Below are 25,357 nucleotides of genomic sequence, written 5' to 3' on the forward strand. Positions count from 1 at the left end.
GGGTGGGGAGGAAAATGGTGTGAAAAAACCCGAAAATTGAAAAAAAATCCCATTAAAATAGCCCCAAAAATCCCATAAAAATCCCATTAAAATAGACCCAAAAATCACATGAAATCCCATTAAAATAGACCCAAAAATCCCATGAAAATCCCATTAAAATCCCATTAAAACAGCCCCAAAATCCCATTAAAAACCTCATTAAAATCCCATTAAAACAGCCCCAAAATCCCATAAAAACCCCATTAAAATCCCATTAAAACAGCCCCAAAATCCCATGAAAATCCCATGAAAATCCCATTAAAATAGCCCCCAAAATCCCATTAAAATAGCCCCAAAAATCTCATTAAAATCCCATTAAAATAGCCCTAAAAATCCCATTAAAATCCCATGAAAATAGCCCCAAAAATCCCATTAAAATCCCATGAAATTCGCACTAAAATAGCCCCAAAAATCCCATTAAAATCCCATAAAATTCCCATTAAAATAGCCCAAAAAATCCCATAAAAATCCCATAAAAATCCCATTAAAATAGCCCCAAAAATCCCATTAAAACCCCATTAAAATAGCCCCAAAAATCTCATTAAAATCCCATTAAAATAGCCCCCAAAATCCCATGAAAATCCCATTAAAATCCCATGAAAATAGCCCCAAAAGTCCCATTAAAATAGCCCCAAAAATCCCATTACAATCCCATTAAAATCCCATTAAAATCCCATTAAAATAGCCCCAAAAATAGCCCTAAAAATCCCATTAAAATCCCATGAAAATAGCCCCAAAAATCCCATGAAAATCCCATGAAAATCCCATTAAAATCGCCCCAAAAATCCCATGAAAATCCCATAAAATTCCCATTAAAATAGCCCCAAAAATCCCACTAAAATCCCATAAAAATCACATTAAAATAGCCTCAAAAATCCCATTAAAATCCCATTAAAATAGCCCCAAAATCCCATGAAAATCCCATTAAAATCCCATGAAAATCCCATGAAAATCCCATTAAAATAGCCCCAAAAATCCCATTAAAATAGCCCCAAAAATCCCATTAAAATCCCATTAAAATAGACCCAAAATCCCATTAAAATCCCATTAAAATCCCACTAAAATAATCCCAAAAATCCCATTAAAATCCCATTAAAATAGCCCCCAAAATCCCATTAAAATCCCATTAAACAGCCCCAAAAATCCCATTAAAATCCTATGAAAATAGCCCCAAAAATCCCATTAAAATCCCATTGAAATAGCCCCAAAAATCCCTTTAAAATCCCATTAAAATCCCATTAAAACAGCCCCAAAAATCCCATTAAAATCCCATTAAAATAGCCCCAAAAATGCCATTAAAATCTCATAAAATTCCCATTAAATCCCCCCAAAAATCCCATTAAAATCCCCAAAAAATCCCAAAAAAATCCCCCCAAAATCCCATAAAAATCCCCCCAAAAAATCCTTCGAAAATCCCCCAAAAATCGCATAAAAATCCCAAAAAAATTCCCATTAAAATCCCATAAAAATCCCCAAAATCCCCCCAAAATCTCCCCAAAACCCCCAAAAATTCCGACTCCGCCTCATTTTCAATCCATTTATTGGGGTTTCAATAAAATTTTTGGGGTTCCGAAATTTTGGGGTTTTTTGGAATTTTTTGGGGATTCACACGAAGCTGAGGAGCCCCAAAAATCCCCTAAAAAATCCCAAAATTCCAAATTTTTCCTTTGATTTTTTGGTTTTTTTTTTTTTCCTGATTTTTTGGGATTTTTTTTCTGCTTTTGTGGGGCTTTTTCTCTGATTTTTAGGATTTTTTCCCTGATATTTTGTTGGTTTGTTTTTTTTTTTTTCCTGTTTTTTTGTCATTTTTTCTCTGATTTTTTAGGATTTTTTTCCCTGAATTTTGGGGTTTTTTCCTTGATTTTTTTGGGATTTTTTTCCCGATTGGGATTTTTTCCCTGATTTTTTGGGTTTTTTTTCCCTGATTTTTTGGGGTTTTTCCCTTGATTTTTTTTTTTTTTTTTTTTTAATTTTTTCCCCTGATTGGGTTTTTTTCCCTGATTTTTTTGGGGTTTTTCCCTCTGATTTTTTGGGGTTTATTCCTCTGATTTTTTGGGTTTTTTTCCCTGATTTTTGGGGGAGTTTTTTGGATTTTTTTTTCTCTGATTTTTTGGTTTTGTTTTGTTTTTGTTTTTTTTTTTTCCCTGATTTTTTGTGGTTTCCCCCCTGATTTTTGGGGGGTTTTTTTGGGATTTTTTCTCTGATGGAGATGCTCTCGGTGACACAGGTGACACACAGGTGACACACAGGTGACACAGGTGACACACAGGTGACACAGGTGACACAGGTGTGACACAGGTGACACACAGGTGACACAGGTGACACAGGTGACACACAGGTGACACACAGGTGACACAGGTGGCACAGGTGACAGGGCCATCAGATGGAGATGCTCTCGGTGACACAGGTGATGGTTGATGATGACACAGGTGACACACAGGTGACACACAGGTGACACGGGTGACAAGTGCCATCAGATGGAGATGCTCTCGGTGACACAGGTGACACACAGGTGATACACAGGTGACACAGGTGGCACAGGTGACACAGGTGGCACAGGTGACACACAGGTGACACACAGGTGACACACAGGTGACACACAGGTGGCACAGGTGACAGGTCCATCAGATGGAGATGCTCTTGGTGACACAGGTGACACACAGGTGATACACAGGTGACACAGGTCACACAGGTGACACACAGGTGACACACAGGTGGCACAGGTGACAGGTCCATCAGATGGAGATGCTCTTGGTGACACAGGTGACACACAGGTGATACACAGGTGACACAGGTGACACAGGTGGCACAGGTGGCACAGGTGACAAGTGCCATCAGATGGAGATGCTCTCGGTGACACAGGTGATGGTTGATGATGACACAGGTGACACAGGTGACACAGGTGACACGGGTGACAGGTCCATCAGATGGAGATGCTCTCGGTGACACAGGTGACACACAGGTGACACAGGTGACACAGGTGACAGGTCCATCAGATGGAGATGCTCTCGGTGACACAGGTGATGGTTGATGATGACACAGGTGACACAGGTGACACACAGGTGACACGGGTGACAAGTGCCATCAGATGGAGATGCTCTCAGTGACACAGGTGACACACAGGTGACACACAGGTGACACAGGTGGCACAGGTGACACAGGTGACAGGTCCATCAGATGGAGATGCTCTCGGTGACACAGGTGGGCTCCAGGTAGGGGTAGGGCAGCTCCAGCTCCGCGTTCCGGCTCCGGATCCGCTCCGAGATCTGGGCCAGGCGCGCCCGGAACGCGGCCAGGACGGAACCGGGGCCGGGACCCGAGAGGAGATCCTGGGAACGCGAGCCCAGGGGGCGCTGGGGACACCAAAGGGACATTGGGGACATCAGAGGGGACATTGGGGACATTGGGGACATTGGGGACATTGGGGACATTGGGGGGATTGGGGACATTGGGGGAAAAAATGGGAGAAATTGGGAAAAATGGGGGTGGGGACATTGGGAGGATTGAGGGGATTGGGGACATTAGAGGGGACATTGGGGACATTGGGGGTTATGGGGACAGTGGGGACATTGGGGGTTATGGGGACATTGGGGACATTGAGGGGAAAATGGGGAACAATGGGGAAAAAACGAGAGAAATTGGGAAAAATGGGGCTGGGAACATTGGGGACATTGGGGACATTGAGGGGATTGGGGACATTAGAGGGGACATTGGGGGGATTGGGGGTTATGGGGACAATGGGGACATTGGGGACATTGGGGACATTGAGGGGAAAATGGGGAATAATGGGGAAAAAATGGGAGAAATTGGGAAAAATGGGGCTGGGGACATTGGGGACATTGGGGACATTGAGGGGATTGGGGACATTTGGGACATTGGGGACATTGGGGGCATTGAGGGCATTGGGGACATTGGGGACATTGGGGGCATTGGGGACATTGGGAGGATTGAGGGGATTGGGGACATTGGGGACATTGGGGACATTGGGGGTTATGGGGACAATGGGGACATTGGGGACATTGGGGACATTGGGGACATTGAGGGGAAAATGGGGAATAATGGGGAAAAAATGGGAGAAATTGGGAAAAATGGGGCTGGGGACACTGGGGGCATTGGGGACATTGAGGGGATTGGGGACATTTGGGACATTGGGGACATTGGGGACATTGGGGACATTGGGGATATTGGGGACATTGGGGACATTGAGGGGATTGGGGACATTGGGGAACACCAAAACCCAACGTCACCATGAAGTTCACAACCCCCCGGTGTCCCTGTCCACCCTCAATGCCCCCAATGTCCCCAATCCCCCCAACGTCCCCGAATGTCCCCAACGTCCCCAAATGTCCCCAGGCTCTCACCAGCTCCCCGCCCTCGTAGCTGACCACGCTCAGCAGGGCCAGCAGGGCCCCGGTGGCCTCGGGGGACGGCAGCGAGGCCACCAGCAGCTCCTCGGTGGCCTCGGCGTCACCAGCCGGCGGTGGCCGCTGCATTGTCCCCGGCGTGTTGGGCATCCAGGCGGCGTAGTCGTACTGGGGGAGGGGACAGCGGGGTCACGCGGGGTCACGCGGGGTCACCCGGGGTCACTCGGGTGCCACCTGGGTGCTGTCACATCCCCGCGTCCTTTGGTGGTCACCAAGGTGGGGTTGGTGGCCAAGATGAGCTTGATGGCCACGCTCGGGTGTGTCCTGAGCCACCCAGTGTCCCCAGGTGTCCCCAATGTCCCCCCAGTGTCCCCAATGTCCCCAGGTGTCCCCAGTGTCCCCAATGTCCCCAGTGTCCCCAGCTGTCCCCAATGTCCTCAGTGTCCCCAGCTGTCCCCAGGTGTCCCCCCAATGTCCCCAATCCCCTCAATGTCCCCACTCTCCCCAATGTCCCCCCAGTGTCCCCAAGTGTCCCAGTGTCCCCAATGTCCCCAAGTGTCCCAATGTCCTGAATCCCCCCAATGTCCCCAATGTCCCCACTCTCCCCAATGTCCCCAGTGTCCCCAGTGTCCCCAGGTGTCCCCCCAATGTCCCCCCAGTGTCCCCCCAGTGTCCCCAATGTCCCCAAGTGTCCCAATGTCCTGAATCCCCCCAAAGTCCCCAATCCCCCCAATGTCCCCAATCCCCCCAATGTCCCCAATGTCCCCAGTGTCCCCAGCTGTCCCCAGCTGTCCCCAGGCGTCCCCAGGTGTCCCCGGTGTCACCTGGCCGCTGTTGACGGCCGCGTGCCGGGCGGAGCAGCAGAAGATGATCATGGTCAGGAACTTCACCAGCTCGGGGCGGCTGCAGAGCTTGGACGGGAACCCTGGGGACATTTGGGGACATTGAGGGGACATTGGGGACATTGGGGACATTGAGGGATTGGGGACATTGGGGACATTGAGGGATTGGGGACATTGGGGACATTGGGGACCATGACCACCACCATGACCATGACCACCACCACCATCACTTGACCATGCCATGACCATCACCATGACCATCACCATGACTTGACCATAACCATGACCACCACCATGACCATCACCATCACCATGACCATGACCACCACCACCACCATCACCGTGCCTTGACCATGACCACAACCATGACCATGCCATGACCATGATTGACCACCACCATGACCATGACCACAACCATGACCACCACCATGACCATGACTTGACCAGGCCATGACCATGACCATGACCATGCCATGATTGACCATCACCATCACCATGACGTGACCATGACCATGGCAATGACCATCACCATGACCACAACCATCACCATGACCATGACCATGATTGACCATCACCATGACCGTGACCATGACAATCATCATCACCGTGACCACATCCACGTCCACGTCCATGACCACTACCACCACCATGACTTGACCATGACCATCACCATGACCACCACCACCACCACCATCACCATGACTTGACCATGACCATCACCATGACCACCACCATGACCATCACCATGACTTGACCATGACCCCAACCATTCTATGACCATGACCACCACCATCACCATGACTTGACCATGACCACAACCATGACTTGACCATGACCATGACCATGACCATGACCACCACCATGACCATCACCATGACTTGACCATGACCCCAATCATGACTCGACCACGACCATCACCATGACCATGACCATGACTGACCATCACCATGACCACCACCACCACCATCACCATGACTTGACCATGACCACAACCATGACTTGACCACGACCATGACCACCACCACCACCATCACCATGACTTGACCATGACCATGACTTGACCATGACCACATCCATGACTTGACCATGACCACCACCATCACCATCACCATGACATGACCATGACAACCGTGACCACCACCATGACCATCACCATCACCATGACCACCACCATCACCATCACCACGACACGACCATGACAACCGTGACCACCACCATGACCATGACCACCACCCATCACCGCCGCGTCCCCGTGTCCCCTCACCTGTCCCTGTCACCCCCACCCTGGTGTCCCCTACCGCTCTTCTCGTTGCCGAGGACGCCGTAGGTGAAGATCTCGCCCACCCACTCCTGCAGCTCCTCATCCTCGGCCACCTCCTCGTCCTCGGCGTAGAAGAGCGCCACGATGCCCTCCACGTAGCTGGGACACCACGGTGACATTCAGGGACACCGCGGTGACATTCAGGGACACCGCGGTGACACGCAAGTGACGGCCCACCCCGTGTCCCTGTCCCCGTGTCCCCACCACTGCTGGTGTCCCATCCCTGTGGCCCTGTTCCCATTGTCAGTGTCCCCTCAGTGTCCCCACCACTGCCACCTCCCTGTCCCCTCAGTGTCCCCTTAGTGTCCCCTCAGTGTCCCCATTGTCCCCAATGACCCCAATGTCCCCATTGTCCCCAGTGTCCCCATTGTCCCCATTGCCCCCATTGTCCCCTCAGTGTCCCCATTGCCCCCAATGTCCCCATTGTCCCCAATGTCCCCATTGCCCCCACTGTCCCCAGTGTCCCTAATCCCCCCACTGTCCCCAGTGTCCCCATTGTCCCCATTGTCCCCTCAGTGTCCCCATTGTTCCCATTGTCCCCACTGTCCTCATTGTCCCCACTGTCCCCATTGTCCTCTCACTGTCCTCTCACTGTCCCCACTGTCCCCATTGTCCCCCCAGTGTCCCCACCCCTGGATGGCCTCCCAGATGTCCACGGCGTCGTCCCTGTAGTGGTAGCCGGGGATGTCCCCAACACTGTCCCCTCAGTGTCCCCATTGTCCCCATTGTCCCCATTGTCCCCTCAGTGTCCCCATTGCCCCCAATATCCCCATTGTCCCATTGTCCCCATTGTCCCCATTGCCCCCATTATCCCCAATGTCCCCATTGTCCCCATTGTCCCCTCAGTGTCCCCATTGTCCCCATTGTCCCCATTGTCCCATTGTCCCCATTGTCCCCAATGTCCCCATTGTCCCCACTGTCCCCATTGTCCCCACTGTCCCCATTGTCCCCATTGTCCCCTCAGTGTCCCCATTGCCCCCAATGTCCCCATTGCCCCCACTGTCCCCAGTGTCCCTAATCCCCCCAATGTCCCCATTGTCCCCATTGTCCCCCCAGTGTCCCCACCCCTGGATGGCCTCCCAGATGTCCATGGCGTCGTCCCTGTAGTGGTAGCCGGGGATGTCCCCAACGCCGCGCTCGGCCACGTCATCGGGGACGCAGAGCTCGCGGAACGTCAGCGCCGCCGTGCCCCGGGCCACCAGCGCCAGCGTCCCCTCGCGGCCCACCGAGGTGGCCTGGGGACAGGGACGCCCCTCTGTGTCACCCTCAGTGTCACCTGTGTCACCTCCTGACCACCGAGGTGGCCTGGGGACAGGGGACGCCCCTCAGTGTCACCCTCAGTGTCACCTGTGTCCCACCAGTGTCACCTCGCGGCCCACCGAGGTGGCCTGGGGACAGGGACACCCTCAGTGTCACCCTCAGTGTCACCTGTGTCACCTCCTGACCACCGAGGTGGCCTGGGGACAGGGACACCCCTCAGTGTCACCCTCAGTGTCACCTGTGTCCCACCGAGGTGGCCTGGGGACAGGGACAGCCCTCAGTGTCACCCTCAGTGTCACCCAGGTGTCCCCAGGGGGACCCAGGTGACACCGAGGGGGACCAACATGTCCTGGTGTCACCAGTGGGGACACAGGTGACACCCAGGTGACACACAGGTGACACAGGTGACACAGGTGACACCCAGGTGACACACAGGTGGCACAGGTGCCACACAGGTGACACACAGGTGTCCCCTCAGGTGACACACAGGTGACACACAGGTGCCCCAGGTGCCTCAGGTGACACAGATGACACACAGGTGACACACAGGTGACACAGGTGACACACAGATGATGCTAAGGTGACACCCGGGTGACACAGATGACACACAGGTGACACAGTTCACACACAGGTGCCCCAGGTGACCCAGGTGACACAGTTGACACAGGGAGGTGACAAAGGTGACACAGATCACACAGGTGACACAGGTGACACAGGGAGGTGACACAGCTCACACAGATCACACAGGTGACACAGGTGACACACAGGTGACACACAGGTGACACACAGGTGACACAGATCACACAGGTGACACCGAGGTGACACACAGGTGACACATATGAGACCCAGGTGACACACCGTTGACACACAGGAGGTGACACCCAGGTGGCACAGGGAGGTAACAAAGGTGACACACAGATGACACACAGGTGACACTGGGAGGTGACACACAGGTGACACAGCTCACACAGGTGACACAGGTGACACAGATGACACACAGGTGACACCGAGGTGGCACAGGTGACACAGGTGACACAGGGAGGTGACACAACTCACACAGATGACACACAGGTGACACTGGGAGGTGACACACAGGTGACACAGCTCACACAGGTGACACAGGTGACACACAGGTGACACACAGGTGACACACAGGTGACACAGATCACACAGGTGAGACCGAGGTGACACCGAGGTGACACCGAGGTGACACAGCTCACACAGGTGACACAGGGAAGGTGACACAGCTCACACAGCTCACCCAGGTGACACAGGGAGGTGACACAGCTCACACAGGTGACACAGGTGACACAGGTGAGACCGAGGTGACACCGAGGTGACACCGAGGTGACACAGGTGACACAGGTGACAGGCGTGTCCCAGGTGTGTCCCCTCACCTGGTCGATGATGCCGCCGGGGTTCAGCAGCGTCTCCCGCGCCAGGATGTTGATGTGGAAGGTGAAACGCACGTGGGGGAGGAGCAGCTGGGGACAGCGGGGACATTGGGGACATTTGGGGACAGTGGCGACATTGGGGACATTGGGGACATTGGGGACATTTGGGGACAGTGGGGATATTGGGGACATTGGGGACATTGGGGGCATTGGGGACATCGGGGGCATTTGGGGACATTTAGGGGATTTGGGGACATTTGGGAACATTGGGGACATTGGGGACATTGGGGGAACATTGGGGACATTGGGGACAGTGGGGACATTGGGGACATTGGGGACATCGGGGCCATTTGGGGACATTTATGGGATTTGGGGACATTTGGGGACATTGGGGGAACATTGGGGACATTGGGCGAACATTGGGGACAGTGGGGACATTGGGGGGATTTGGGGGATTTGGGGACATTGGGGACATTGGGGACATTGGGGACATTGGGGACATTGGGGTCATGGTGCATTTTTTGGGGTTTGGGTGCCATTTTCGGGGTCAGGGTTGGGGATTTTGGGACGGCGATTTCGGGGTTCGCTTTTTGGGATTTGTGTGCTGTTTTTGGGGGTCAGGGTCGGGGATTTTGGGACGGCGATTTCGGGACGCGGTTTTTGGGGTCAGCGTCGGGGATTTCGGGACGGCGATTTCGGGGTTCACTTTTCGGGGTTCGGGTCCGTTTCTCGGGGTACCTGGTGCACGGGGTGCGCGGCCGGCAGGCGCTGGGTGGCCACGGCGAAGGCCTCGGCCAGGAAGTGGCCGTGCAGCAGGTGCGTCACCATCTCGTGCAGCACAAAGTGGGCGCTCCTGACCCACAGCTTGGCCAGGGCCCAGCCACGGCCCCCGGGGACGAAAACGGGGGACCCCGGCCCGGGGTGCTGGGACAGCTGTGGGGGACATTGGGGACATTGAGGGGATTGGGGACATTGGGGGGATTGGGGGGATTGGGGACAGTGGGGAGACATTGGGGGCATTGGGGACATTGGGGTCAATGGGGACATTGGGGACATCGGGGACATTGGGGGGATTGGGGACAGTGGGGACACTGGGGGGATTGGGGGGATTTGGGACAGTGGGGAGACATTGGGGGCATTGGGGACATTGGGGGGATTGGGGGGACACTGGCGACATTGGGGACATCGGGGACATTGAGGGGATTGGGGACATTGGGGACATCGGGGGGGTCACAGGGGTCAGCACAAAGTGGGCGCTCCTGACCCACAGCTTGGCCAGGGCCCAGCCACGGCCCCCGGGGACGAAAACGGGGGACCCCGGCCCGGGGTGCTGGGACAGCTGTGGGGGACATTGGGGACATTGGGGGGATTGGGGACATTGAGGGGATTTGGGACATTGAGGGGATTGGGGACATTGAGGGGATTTGGGACATTGAGGGGATTGGGGACATTGAGGGGATTTGGGGTCAATGGGGACCTTGGGGACATTGGGGACATTGGGGGACATTGGGGGGATTGGGGACATTGGGGGGATTGGGGGGATTGGGGACAGTGGGGTCAATGGGGACATTGGGGACATTGGGGGGATTGGGGTCAATGGGGACATTGGGGACATTGGGGACATTGAGGGGATTGGGGACATTGGGGACACTGGGGACACTGGGGACATTGGGGACATTGGGGGCAATGGGGACATTGGGGACATTGGGGAACATTGGGGTTGATGGGGACATTGGGGGGACATTGAGGGACATTGGGGACATTGAGGGGATTTGGGACATTGGGGTCAATGGGGACATTGGGGACATTGGGGACATTGGGGGGACATTGGGGACATTGAGGGGATTTGGGACATTGGGGACACTGGGGACATTGGGGACATCAGGGACATTTAGGGACATTTAGGGACATTTGGGGACACGGGTGCAACATGAAGGACATTTGGGGACATTTGGGGACACAGCGGGGAGACGCAGAGGGACACGGAGAGGATATTTTGGGGACATTTGGGGACACGGGTGACACATGAAGGACATCTAGGGATATTTGGGGACACTTGGGGACATTGGGGGACATTGGGGGACATTGGGGTCAATGGGGGGATTGGGGACATTGGAGACATTGGGGTCAATGGGGGGATTGGGGGACATTGGGGGACATTGGGGTCAATGGGGTCAATGGGGACACTTGGGGACACCTGGGGACACCTGGGGACACTGGGGGGCCGTACCTGGATGGCCACGGGCAGGAGGCGGCCGCGGGGGCCGAGCCAGAGCAGGCACAGGGGGGCAGCCACGAACTGGGGGCGCCCCCCGATGGTGCCCGTGGGGAGCCCCTCGAGCATCGCGTAATCGGCCAGGAAGAGGCGGCCGGCCTGCGCCCCGAAATCGGGGACACCCCGAAAATGGGGACACCCCGAAAATGGGGACACCCCGAAAATGGGGACACCCCGAAAAACGGGGGGAAGGGGGGGACAGAAAGGAGAAAGGTGAGACACCCCGAAAACGGAGATATGGAAATGAGAAACCCCCTCCCTCCCCAGACACCCCAAAAATGGGAACCCGAAAATGGGGACACCCCGAAAATGGGGACAACGAAATGAGAACCCCGAAAATGGGGACACCAAAATTTGGGACGTTGAAATGAGAAATTCCAGACACCCCAAAAATGAGAACCCCGAAAATGGAGACACCAAAATGGGGACACGGAAATGAGAAACCTCAGACACCCCAAAAAATGAGAACCCCAAAAATGGGGAAACCAAAATTGGGACATTGAAATGAGAAATCCCAGACACCCCAAAAACGGAAATTCCCAGATACCCCAAAAATGGGGACACCAAAAATGGGGATAAAGAAAGGAGACATGTCAGACACCCCAAAAACGGGGACACCCCGAAAATGGGGACACGGAAATGAGAAACCTCAGACACCCCAAAAATGAGAACCCCGAAAATGGGGACACCAAAATTTGGGACGTTGAAATGTAATCGGCCAGGAAGGGGCAGCTGGCCTGTGCACCAAAATCGGGGACACCCCGAAATGGGGACACCCCGAAAATTGGGGTACAGAAAGGAGAAAGGTCAGACACCCCGAAAATGGAAATCCCCAGACACCCCAAAAATGGGGACACCAAAAATGGGGACACCGAAATGAGAACCCCAAAAATGGGGACACCAAAATGGGGACACGGAAATGAGAAACCTCAGACACCCCAAAATGGGGACACAGAAATGAGAAACGTCAGACACCCCAAAAATGGAAATCCACAGATACCCCAAAAACGGGGACACCCTGAAAATGGGGACACGGAAATGAGAAACCTCAGACACCCCAAAAATGAGAACCCCAAAAATGGGGACACCAAAATTTGGGACGTTGAAATGAGAAACCCCAGACACCCCAAAAATGAGAACCCCGAAAATGGGGACACCAAAATTTGGGACATTGAAATGAGAAATTCCAGACACCCCAAAAATGAGAACCCCGAAAATGGGGACACCAAAATGGGGACACGGAAATGAGAACCCCGAAAATGGGGACACCGAAATGAGAAACGTCAGACACCCCAAAAATGGGAAACGTCAGACACCCCAAAAATGGGGAACCCCAAAAATGGGAAAGGTCAGACACCCCAAAAATGGGGAACCCCAAAAATGGGAACCCCCAGACACCCCAAAATGGGGACACCAGAAACGGGGACGCCGAAATGAGAAACGTCAGACACCCCAAAAATGGGAAACGTCAGACACCCCAAAAATGGGGAACCCCAAAAATGGGAACCCCCAGACACCCCAAAAATGGAGATACTGAAATGAGAACCCCGAAAAATGCGAAACCCCCCCCAAACACCCCAAAAATGGGGACCCCAAAATGGGGTTTTGGGGATTTGAGGATTTTGGGGTTGGGGGGCTTTGGGAATTTTTGGGTTTTGGGATTTGGGGCTTGGGGATTTTGGGGGGTTTGGGGGATTTGGGGGATTTTGGGGATTTTTTGGGGGGATTTTTTTGGGGGGATTTTTTTTGGGGGTTTCTCTTCGGGGTTTTTTGGGTTTTCTGACTTTCTCTTTGTGGATTCTTGAGGTTTTGGGGGTTTCTGGTTGCGGTTTTTTGGGGTATTTGATGGTTTTTAGGGTTTCTCACCTCCATCTCCCGCCGCAGGGACGTCCCTGTCCCCAGGCCCGGGGCCACCATGGCCTTGGAGTTTGTTTGGGGTTTTTTTTAGGGTGTTTATGGGGTTTTGATGATTTTGGGGTGATTTTTTATGAGTTTTAGGGTGGTTTTCATGGATTTTGGGGTGGACTTTATGGATATTGGGGTGGTTGTTGTGGATTTTGGGGTGCGTTTTATGGATTTTGGGGTGGCTTTTATGGATTTTGGGGTGGCTTTTATGGATTTTGGGGCGGTTTTTATGGATTTTGGAGTGGTTTTCATGGATTTTGGGGTGGATTTTATGGATTTTGGGGTGGTTTTTATGGATTTTGGGGTGGTTTATTGGGCATTTTAGGGTTTCTCACCTCCATCTCCCGCCGCAGGGACGTCCCTGTCCCCAGGCCCGGGGCCACCACGGCCTTGGAGTTTGTTCGGGGTTTTTTGGGGGTGTTTATGGGGTTTTGATGATTTTGGGGTGATTTTTATGGATTATGGGGTGGTTTTTATGGATTTTGGGGTGCGTTCTATGGATTTTGGGGTGGTTTTTCGGGTTCCTCACCTCCATCTCGCGCTGCAGGTCCGTCCCTGTCCCCAAGGTCGGTGCCACCATGTCCCCGGTGACCGGGAAGTTGGGGGGCAGGCGGCGGCAGCGGCGCAGCAGGACGGGGTTCACCCCGCTCAGGAACTGCTCCCCGAAAAACGCGTCCGACTGCCAGTGCCGCACCACGTACTCTGGGGACAGCGTTGGGGACAGCGTTGGGGACATTGTTGGGGACATTGTTGGGGACATTGGGGACATTGGGGACATTGGGGATGTTGGGGACATTGGGGGGATTGGGGACATTGGGGATGTTTGGGACATTGGGGGCATTGGGGATGTTGGGGACATTGGGGACATTGGGGGGATTGGGGACATTATTGGGGACATTGGGGACATTATTGGGGACATTGGGGACATTACTGGGGACATTATTGGGGACATTGGGGGACATTATTTGGGATATTTGGGACATTATTGGGGACATTGTTGGGGATGTTCGGGGACATTGGGGACATTATTGGGGACGTTGGGGACATTATTGGGGACATTATTTGGGACACCTTGGGGACATTGGGGACATTGGGGACACCTTGGGGACACTGGGGACATTGGGGACATTATTTGGGACACCTTGAGGACATTGGGGGACATTACTGGGGACACCTTGGGGACACTTGGGGAGACATCAGGGACACCTTGAGGACATCGGGGACATTGGGGACAGTGGGGACACCGGGGAAATTGGGGACACCCTGGGGACACCTTGGGGACGCTGGGGACATGGGGGACAGCGCCACCCACCGCTGATGGGGGTCCCGGGCCCCTCGAGCGCCGCCCGAACGTCCCCGAGGCTGCGCCAGGAGCCGCCAGGACAGAGCCCCCGGAGCCGGAGCCGGATGCGCCTGAGGGGACAGCGAGGGGACATTGGGGACATTGGGGACATTGGGGACAGCGGGGACATTGGGGACAGCGGGGACAGCGGGGACATTGGGGACAGCTGGGACATCAATGGGGACAGCGAGGGGACAGCGAGGGGACAGTGAGGGGACAATGAGGGGACAGTGAGGGGACAGTGGGGACATTGAGGACATTGGGGACAGCGGGGACATCAATGGGGACAGCGAGGGGACAATGAGGGGACAGTGAGGGGACAGTGAGGGGACAGCGAGGGGACATTGGGGACAGCGGGGACATCAATGGGGACATCAATGGGGACAGCGGGGACAGTGAGGGGACATTGGGGACAGTGGGGGGATTGAGGACATTGTGGGGATTGGGGACATTGGGGACCCTTGATGAACCCCATTGACCCCATTGACCCCATTGACCCCCATTGACCCCATTGACCCCCATTGATGTTGATTGACCCCCATTGACCCCCGATGACCCCCGGTGACCCCCCGGTGACCCCGATGACGTCACTGACGCGGCGGCGGCGCGCGCGGCCAGCTGGGCCCGGTGCCCCAGGGGGAAGCTCAGGGTGGGCGACAGCGCGGTGGGCGGGGCCTGTGACGTCATCGACGGCCCCTCGTGTGACGTCGTCGACCGCGTCTCCTGTGACGTCATCGGCGGCTCCTGTGACGTCATCGACCGCTCCTGCGACGTCGTTGCTGGCGGCTCCTCCCGTGACGTCACCATTGTGGGCGTGTCAGGAGGGGGCGTGGCCGGAGGGGGCGTGGCCGGAGGGCGTGGCCAAGGGCACAGGGCCGGGGGCAGCGCCCGGAGACGCCACGGCCAGCCCGGGGCATAGGGAGCCCACCTGGACAGAGTGACCAGAGTGACCACTGGTGACCAGAGTGACCACGGGTGACCAGCAGTGACCACGGGTGACCACGAGTGACCACGGGTGACCAGCAGTGACCACGGGTGACCACGAGTGACCACGGGTGACCAGCAGTGACCACTGGTGACCAGAGTGACCACGGGTGACCATGAGTGACCACTGGTGACCACGAGTGACCACAGGTGACCAGAGTGACCACTGGTGACCACGAGTGACCACTGGTGACCAGCAGTGACCACGGGTGACCAGAGTGACCGCGGGTGACCAGCAGTGACCACTGGTGACCACGAGTGGCCAGAGTGACCACTGGTGACCATGAGTGACCACTGGTGACCACGAGTGACCACGGGTGACCAGAGTGACCACGGGTGACCAGAGTGACCACTGGTGATCCCAGAGCCCACCTGGACAGAGTGACCACTGGTGACCATGAGTGACCAGCAGTTCCCTCCCAGTCCCTCCCAGTATAACCCAGTATAACCCAGTATAACACAGTCCCTCCCAGTTCCCTCCAATCCCCTCCCAGTTCCCTCCCAGTTCATCCCAGTCCCTCCCAGTTCATCCCAGTCCCTCCCAGTTCATCCCAGTCCGGCCGGTCAGGGCACTCCCGGCCTCAGGAATGTCCCAGTCCCTCCCAGTTCCCTCCCAGTTTGTCCCAGTCCCTCCCAGTTCCCTCCCAGTTTGTCCCAGTTCCCTCCCAGTTCCCTCCCAGTTTCACCACCGCTCCCAGTCTGACCAGTTCCAGCCCCGCCGGCCTCAGCCACCCCCGCACCAGTCCCGCCCAGTTCGTCCCAGTTCATCCCAGTCCCTCCCAGTCCCGCCCAGTTCGTCCCAGTTCATCCCAGTTCCATCTCAGTTCGTCCCAGTTCATCCCAGTTCATCCCAGTATAACCCAATCCCATCCCAGTCCCTCCCAGTATATCCCAGTATATCCCAATCTCCTCCCAATCCCTTCCCAGTCCATCCCAGTATAACCCAGTATATCCCAGTTCCCTCCCAGTTCCATCCCAGTCCCTCCCAGTTCCATTCCAGTACCTCCCAGTATAAACCAGTACATCCCAGTATATCCCAGTCCATCCCAGTCCCTCCCAGTATAAACCAGTATAAACCAGTACATCCCAGTCCCTCCCAGTATAAACCAGTATGTCTGAGTCCCCTCCCAGTATAAACCAGTATAAACCAGTATATCCCAGTATAAAACAGTACATCCCAGTCCCCTCCCAGTCCCTCCCAGTATAAACCAGTATATCCCAGTCCATCCCAGTCCCTCCCAGTATATCCCAGTATGTCCGAGTCCCCTCCCAGTATAAACCAGTATAAACCAGTATATCCCAGTATAAACCAGTCCATCCCAGTTCCTCCCAGTATATCCCAGTCCCTCCCAGTATAAACCAGTATGTCTGAGTCCCCTCCCAGTATATCCCAGTCCCCTCCCAGTCCATCCCAGTATATCCCAGTATAATCCAGTATATCTCAGTATAAACCAGTATATCCCAGTCCATCCCAGTCCCCTCCCAGTATAAACCAGTATATTCCAGTCCCTCCCAGTATATCCCAGTCCCCTCCCAGTCCCTCCCAGTATATCCCAGTATAATCCAGTATATCCCAGTATATCCCAGTCCCTCCCAGTATATCCCTGTCCCTCCCAGTATATCCCAGTATATCCCAGTCCCTCCCAGTATATCCCAGTCCCTCCCAGTCCGTCCCGGTGCTCACTGGAAGTTCTCCCGCCGCTCTCTCCGCTCCTCCTGGCGCTGCTGCAGCAGCTGCGGCACCCGGGCGGCGACACGGGGAGTGCGGGCTGGGGACAGCGATGGGGACATTGGGGACACTGGGGACACTGGGGGACATTGGGGACACTGGGGACATTGGGGACATTGGGGGGGATTGGGGGCGTTGGGGACATTTTTGGAATTTGGGAGATCTGGGGACATTTTTGGGGTTGGGGACATTGGGGACATTGGGGACATTGTGGGTGATTGGGGGAATTGGGGACAGTGGCGACATTGGGGACATTGGGGACAATGGGGGTGTTGGGGACATTGGGGACATTGGGGGGGATTGGGGGGGATTGGGGACATTGGGGACATTGTGGGGACATTGGGGACACTGGGGGTGTTGGGGACACTGGGGACATCAATGGGGACATTGGGGACATTGGGGACATTGGGGGCGTTGGGGGCGTTGGGGACATTGGGGACATTTTTGGAATTTGGGAGATCTGGGGACATTTTTGGGGTTGGGGACATTGGGGACACCAATGGGGACATTGGGGGGGGATTGGGGACATTGTGGGGACATTGGGGACACTGGGGGTGTTGGGGACACTGGGGACATTGGAGGGGATTGGGGACATTGGGGACATTGGGGACATTGGGGACATCGGGGACATTGGGGATGTTGGGGACGTTGGGGGGACATCAATGGGGACATTGGGGACATTCTGGGGGAAATGGGGGAAATCAGGGGAAGAAGGGATTGGGGACACTGGGGACACCAATGGGGACATCAGTGGGGACGTTTGGGGGGGATTGGGGGCGTTTGGGGACATTGGGGACACTTGGGGACGTTATTGGGGACACTGGGGACATCAGTGTGGACATCGTGAAGGAACCTGATGTCCCCAATGTCCCCACAGTGTCCCCAATGTCCCCAACCACCCCACTGTCCCCAATGTCCCCAAACCCCCACAATGTCCCCAATGTCCCCAAACCCCCACAATGTCCCCAATGTCCCCAAACCCCCCCAATGTCCCCAATGTCCCCAAACCCCCACAATGTCCCCAATCCCCCCAATGTCCCCAACGTCCCCCCAGTGTCCTCAATGTCCCCAATGTCCCCAACGTCCCCACAGTGTCCCCGTACCTGTCCCCTCGCGCAGCTCCAGCTCGCCGCTCTCCACCCAGCGGTGGCAGGGGAAGGTGGCCGTGGGGACGTCCCCGGTGTCCCCAGCGCTGTCCCCAGAGGCGTCCCCGGTGTCCCCGCGGGTGTCCCCAGGCAGGGGCCCGGTGACGGTGACGCTGTCACAGAACCAGCGGTCGGGGACGAGGGACAGCAGCGGCTCCTTGTGCAGGCGCAGGGACAGCAGCGTCCCCAGGGGACGGGGACAGGTGACATCGAGCCACAGGGTCTGGGGACGGGGACAGCTGTGTCACCTGTGTGTCACCTGTGTGTGTCATCTGTCACACCTGTGTCACCTGTGTGTCACCTGTGTCATCTGTGTGTCACACCTGTGTGTCACACCTGTGTCACCTGTGTCACCTGTGTGTCATCTGTGTCACCTGTGTGTCACCTGTGTCACCTGTGTGCAACCTGTGTGTCACACCTGTGTCACTTGTGTGTCACCTGTGTGTCATCTGTGTCACCTGTGTGTCACCTGTGTCACCTGTGTGTCACACCTGTGTTACCTGTGTGCAACCTGTGTGTCACACCTGTGTCACTTGTGTGTCACACCTGTGTGTCACCTGTGTCACCTGTGTGTCACACCTGTGTCACCTGTGTGTCACCTGTGTGTCACCTGTGTGTCACCTGTGTCATCTGTGTCACCTGTGTGCAACCTGTGTGTCACACCTGTGTCACCTGTGTCACCTGTGTGTCACCTGTGTGTCACCTGTGTCATCTGTGTGTCACCTGTGCAACCTGTGTGTCACCTGTGTGTCACCTGTGTGTCACCTGTGTCATCTGTGTGTCACCTGTGGGTCACCTGTGTCACCTGTGTGTCACACCTGTGTCACCTGTGTCACCTGTGTGTCACCTGTGTGTCACCTGTGTCATCTGTGTGTCACCTGTGCAACCTGTGTGTCACACCTGTGTCACCTGTGTGTCACCTGTGTGTCACCTGTGTGTCACCTGTGTCATCTGTGTGTCACCTGTGTGTGTCACCTGTGTGTCACCTGTGCAACCTGTGTGTCACACCTGTGTCACCTGTGTGTCACCTGTGTGTGTCACCTGTGTGTCACCTGTGTCATCTGTGTCACCTGAGTGTCACCTGTGTGTCACACCTGTGTCACACCTGTGTCACCCCCAGTGTCGGTGACAGGCACAGCAGCGTCCCCAAGGGACGGGGACAGGTGACATCGAGCCACAGGGTCTGGGGACGGGGACAGCTGTGTCACCTGTGTGTCACCTGTGTGTCACCTGTGTCATCTGTGTCATCTGTGTGTCACACCTGTGTGTCACACCTGTGTCACCTGTGTGTCACCTGTGCAACCTGTGTGTCACACCTGTGTTACCTGTGTGCAACCTGTGTGTCACCTGTGCGTCACCTGTGTCATCTGTGTGTCACCTGTGTGTCACACCTGTGTCACCTGTGTCACGTGTGTCACTGAGAGCATCTCCATCTGATGGACCTGTCACCTGTGTCACCTGTGTGTCACTTGAGTGTCACCTGTGTCACTATATCCAATATATCCCAGTATAACCCAGTATAAACCAGTATAAACCATTATATCCAATATAAACCAGTACAAACCAGTATAAACCAGTATAAACCAGTACAGTCACATTTCCGGCCCTGAGTTGGTGCCAGCCCAGGTGCCAGGGCGGTGCCACCCCCGCTGTCCCCTGCAGTGTCACCGTCACCGTCCCCTCCCAGTACAAACCAGTATAAACCAGTACAAACCAGTATATCCAATACAAACCATTATACCCAGTACAAACCAGTACAAACCAGTACAAACCAGTATAAACCAGTACAAACCAGTACGGACTCACATTTCCGGGTCTCAGGTGGTGCCAGCCCAGGTGCCGGGGCGGTGTCACCCCCGCTGTCCCCTCCCAGTACAAACCAGTACAAACCAGTACAAACCAGTACAAACCATTATATCCAATACAAACCAGTACAAACCAGTACAAACCAGTACGGACTCACCGTGCCGGCCCTGAGTTGGTGCCAGCCCAGGTGCCAGGGCGGTGCCACCCCCGCCGTCCCCCTCAGCGTCACCGTCACCGTCCCCAGGGTGCCCCCCCCCCATTGGTCACCCGTGGTCACGCCCAGGCGGTACCGGGCCCCTCCCCCACCCCCGCTGGACATGGCCGGGGTCACCCAGGGGTCACCCAGGGGTCACTAAAGGTCACTCAGGGGTCACTCAGGGGTCACTCAGGGGTCACTCAGGGGTCACTCAGGGGTCACTCAAGGGTCCTGGAGGGCCCTGAGGGGTCACTCAGTGGTCAAGGGTCAGGCAGGGGTCACCCAGGGGTCACTCAAGGTCACTCAGGGGTCACTCCGGGGTCACTAGAGGTCACTCAGGGGTCACTCCGGGGTCACTAGAGGTCACTCAGGGGTCACTCAAGAGTCCTGGAGGGTCCTGAGGGGTCACTCAGTGGTCAAGGGTCACTCAGAGGTCACTCAGGGGTCACTCAAGGTCACTCAAGGTCAGTCAGGGGTCACTCAAGGTCACTCAGGGGTCACTCAGGGGTCACTAGAGGTCACTCAGGGGTCCGTGGAGGGCCCTGAGGGGTCACTCAGGGGTCAAAGGTCGCTCAGGGGTCACTCAGGGGTCCGTCAATGGTCAGGGGGTCACCCAGGGGGCACCGAAGGGTCACTAAAGGTCACTCGGGGGTCACTCGGGGGTCACTCGGGGGTCCCTGGGGGTCCCTGGGGGGTTTTTGGGGGGGGTCCTTGAGGGGTTTTTGGGGTCCCCGAGGGGATTTTGGGGGGTCCCCGAGGGGATTTGGGGGTTTTTGGGGGGTCCCTGAGGGTTTTTGGGGGGTCCCCGGGGGTCTTTAGGCGATTTTGGGGGGTCCCTGTGGGGATTTTGGGGGGTCCCCGGGGGGATTTTGGGGTTTTTGGGGGGTCCCTGTGGGGATTTTGGGGGGGTCCCCGGGGGTCTCCCAGTCCTGGGGGGGTCCCTTTAAGGATTTTGGGGTTTTTGGGGGGCTCCCTTTAAGGATTTCGGGGGGTCCCCGGGGGGTTTTGGGGTCTCTGGGGGATTTTGGGGGGTCCCTGTGGGTTTTGGGGGGGGTCCCCGGGGATCCTTGGGGGTTTTCGGGGGGTCCCTTTAAGGATTTTGGGGGTCCCCGGGGGATTTTGGGGTTTTTGGGGGGTCCCCGGGGGGTTTTGGGGGGTCCCTGGGGGGTTTTGGGGTTTTGGGGGGTTTTTGGGGGGTCCCCGGGGGTCCCCGGGGGATTTTGGGGGGTCCCTTTAAGGATTTTGGGGGTCCCCGGGGGATTTTGGGGTTTTGGGGGGTCCCTGAGGGTTTTTGGGGGTCCCCGGGGGTCCCTGGGGGTTTTTGGGGGGTCTCTAAGGATTTTGGGGGGGTCCCCGGGAGATTTTGGGGTTTTGGGGGGGGGTCCCTGGGGTTTTTTAGGGGGGTCCCCGGGAGGTTTTGGGGTTTTGGGGGGTTTTTGGGGGGTCCCTGGGGGTCCCCGGGGGATTTTGGGGGGTCCCTTTAAGGATTTTGGGGGTCCCCGGGGGATTTTGGGGTTTTGGGGGGTCCCTGAGGGTTTTTGGGGGTCCCCGGGGGTCCCTGGGGGTTTTTGGGGGGTCTCTAAGGATTTTGGGGGGGTCCCCGGGAGATTTTGGGGTTTTGGGGGGGGGTCCCTGGGGTTTTTTAGGGGGGTCCCCGGGAGGTTTTGGGGTTTTGGGGGGTTTTTGGGGGGTCCCTGGGGGTCCCCGGGGGATTTTGGGGGGTCCCTTTAAGGATTTTGGGGGTCCCCGGGGGATTTTGGGGTTTTGGGGGGTCCCTGAGGGTTTTTGGGGGTCCCCGGGGGTCCCCGGGGGATTTTGGGGGGTCTCTAAGGATTTTGGGGGGGTCCCCGGGAGATTTTGGGGTTTTGGGGGGGGGTCCCTGGGGTTTTTTAGGGGGTCCCCGGGAGGTTTTGGGGTTTTGGGGGGTTTTTGGGGGGGTCCCTGGGGGTCCCCGGGGGATTTTGGGGGGTCCCTTTAAGGATTTTGGGGGTCCCCGGGGGATTTTGGGGTTTTTGGGGGGTCCCTGTGGGTTTTGGGGGGGTTCCTGGGGGTCCTTAGGAGATTTTGGGGGGTCCCCGGGGGTCCCTGGGGGTTTTTTGGGGGGGGTCCCTTTAAGGATTTTGGGGGGGTCCCCGGGGGTCTCTCGCTCCTGGGGGGGGGTCCCGGGGGGTCCCTCGGCGGCTCCGGAGTCGCTCGGGCTCGGCTGCTCCCAGTGCTCCCAGTGACAGCTCCCAGTGCTCCCAGTTTGTCCCAGTTTGTCCCAGTCCCCTCCCAGTCCCCTCCCAGTTTGTCCCAGTCCCCTCCCAGTCCCTCCCAGTCCCCTCCCAGTCCCTCCCAGTTCATCCCAGTCCGGCCGGTCAGGGCACTGCCGGCCTCAGGAATGTCCCAGTTCCCTCCCAGTTTGTCCCAGTTCCCTCCCAGTTCCCTCCCAGTCCCTCCCAGTTTGTCCCAGTTTGTCCCAGTTTGTCCCAGTCCCTCCCAGTTTGTCCCAGTTTGTCCCAGTCCCTCCCAGTTTGTCCCAATCCCCTCCCAGTTCATCCCAGTCCCTCCCAGTCCCTCCCAGTTCATCCCAGTTTGTCCCAATCCCCTCCCAGTCCCCTCCCAGTTTCCCCTCAGTCTCCTCCCAATCCCCTCCCAGTTCATCCCAGTCCCTCCCAGTTCATCCCAGTCCGGCCGGTCAGGGCACTCCCGGCCTCAGGAATGTCCCAGTTCCCTCCCAGTTCCCTCCCAGTTTGTCCCAGTTCCCTCCCAGTTTCCTCCCAGTTTCACCACCGCTCCCAGTCTGACCAGTTCCAGCCCCGCCGGCCTCAGCCACCCCCGCACCAGTCCCGCCCAGTTCGTCCCAGTTCATCCCAGTCCGTCCCAGTCCCACCCAGTTCGTCCCAGTTCATCCCAGTCCATCCCAGTCCATCCCAGTCCCTCCCAGTCCATCCCAGTTTGTCCCAGTCCATCCCAGTTTGTCCCAGTCCATCCCAGTCCATCCCTGGCTGTGTCCCACCTCTGCCCAGTAAAAACCAGTACAAACCAGTACAGACCAGTACAGACCAGTACAGACCAGTACAGACCAGTACTGCTCCACCGACACCTTTATTGACACCAGTAACACTCCAGTATAAACCAGTACAGACCAGTAACAGCCCCCAGTATAAACCAGTGACAGCTCCCAGTATAAACCAGTACAGACCAGTAACAGCTCCCAGTATAAACCAGTGACAGCTCCCAGTATAAACCAGTACAGACCAGTGACGGTTCCCAGTATACAGCAATATTCCCAGTATAGACCAGTACAGACCAGTGACGGTTACCAGTATAACCCAGTAACAGCTCCCAGTACAGACCAGTGACAGCTCCCAGTATAAACCAGTACAGACCAGTAACAGCTCCCAGTATACAACAACATTCCCAGTATAAACCAGTAACGGTTCCCAGTATAAACCAGTACAGACCAGTCACAGTTCCCAGTACAGACCAGTAACAGTTCCCAGTATATAACAATATTCCCAGTATAAACCAGTACAAACCAGTAACAGTTCCCAGTATACAACAAAATTCCCAGTACAGACCAGTACAGACCAGTAACAGCTCCCAGTATGGCCCAGTGCAGACCAGTAACGGTTCCCAGTACAAACCAGTACAGCCCAGTACAAACCAGTACGAACCAGTACAAACCAGTACAAACCAGTACAAACCAGTAGAGACCAGTACAAACCAGTACAAACCAGTAGAGACCAGTACAAACCAGTACAAACCAGTACAGACCAGTACAAACCAGTACAAACCAGTACAAACCAGTACAGACCAGTACAAACCAGTACAAACCAGTACAGACCAGTAACGGTTCCCAGTACAAACCAGTACAGACCAGTACAGACCAGTACAGACCAGTACAGACCAGTACAAACCAGTACAAACCAGTACAGACCAGTACAAACCAGTACAGACCAGTACAAACCAGTACAAACCAGTACAAACCAGTACAGACCAGTACAGACCAGTACAAACCAGTACAAACCAGTACAAACCAGTACACACCAGTGCCACACTGGGCACGTCACGGTTCCATCGCCATTCTCGATCCTGGGGGAACTTTGGGGCATTTTGGGAAAATTTTGGGGAATTTTTGGGGAAAATTTGGGGAATTTTTGGGGAATTTTTGGAGAAATTTGGGAAATTTTTGGGGTGGATTTTGGGGTAATTTTGGGAAAATTTTGGGAAAATTTTGGGGTGATTTTGGGGTGGTTTTGGGATATTTTTGGGGTGATTTTGGGATATTTTTGCGGTGGATTTTTGGCTGATTTTGGTATAATTTTGGGGTGGTTTTGGGATATTTTGGGGATATTTTTGGGGGTGATTTTGGGGATATTTTTGGGGTGATTTTGGGATATTTTTGGGGGTGATTTTGGGATATTTTGGGGTGAATTTTTGGGATATTTTGGAGATATTTTGGGGTGCATTTTGGGATATTTTGGGGGTGATTTTGGGATATTTTTGGGGTGATTTTGGGCTATTTTTGGGGTATATTTTTGGGATATTTTGGGGATATTTTTGGGGGTGATTTTGGGATATTTTTGGGGTGTATTTTGGGATATTTTTGGGGTGTATTTTGGGATATTTTGGGGATATTTTTGGGGTGTATTTTTGTCTGATTTTGGGATATTTTTGGGGTGTATATTTGGCTGATTTTGGGATATTTTTGGGGTGGATTTTGGGCTATTTTCGGGGTGTATTTTTGGGATATTTTGGGATATTTTTGGG

The 25,357-nt window shown here is 55.3% G+C and overlaps 1 protein-coding gene across 1 annotated transcript; it reads right to left on the bottom strand.

Moving 5' to 3' along the window:
• Window positions 1-3,212: 3,212 nt before the first annotated feature.
• On the bottom strand, window positions 3,213-16,011 carry LOC131570573 (polyunsaturated fatty acid lipoxygenase ALOX15B-like). The gene is made up of 11 exons (XM_058822938.1): window positions 15,338-16,011; window positions 14,713-14,813; window positions 13,930-14,102; window positions 11,451-11,594; window positions 9,959-10,153; window positions 9,224-9,310; window positions 7,632-7,801; window positions 6,544-6,665; window positions 5,228-5,328; window positions 4,401-4,571; window positions 3,213-3,392 (listed from the first exon to the last, which is right to left on the bottom strand). Exons 1-11 carry the CDS (start codon window positions 16,009-16,011, stop codon window positions 3,213-3,215), a joined length of 2,118 nt encoding a protein of 705 aa, XP_058678921.1.
• Window positions 16,012-25,357: the final 9,346 nt, after the last annotated feature.

The sequence above is a fragment of the Ammospiza caudacuta genome, chromosome 36, assembly GCF_027887145.1.
Source record: "Ammospiza caudacuta isolate bAmmCau1 chromosome 36, bAmmCau1.pri, whole genome shotgun sequence".
NCBI classification, from domain to species: domain Eukaryota; kingdom Metazoa; phylum Chordata; class Aves; order Passeriformes; family Passerellidae; genus Ammospiza; species Ammospiza caudacuta.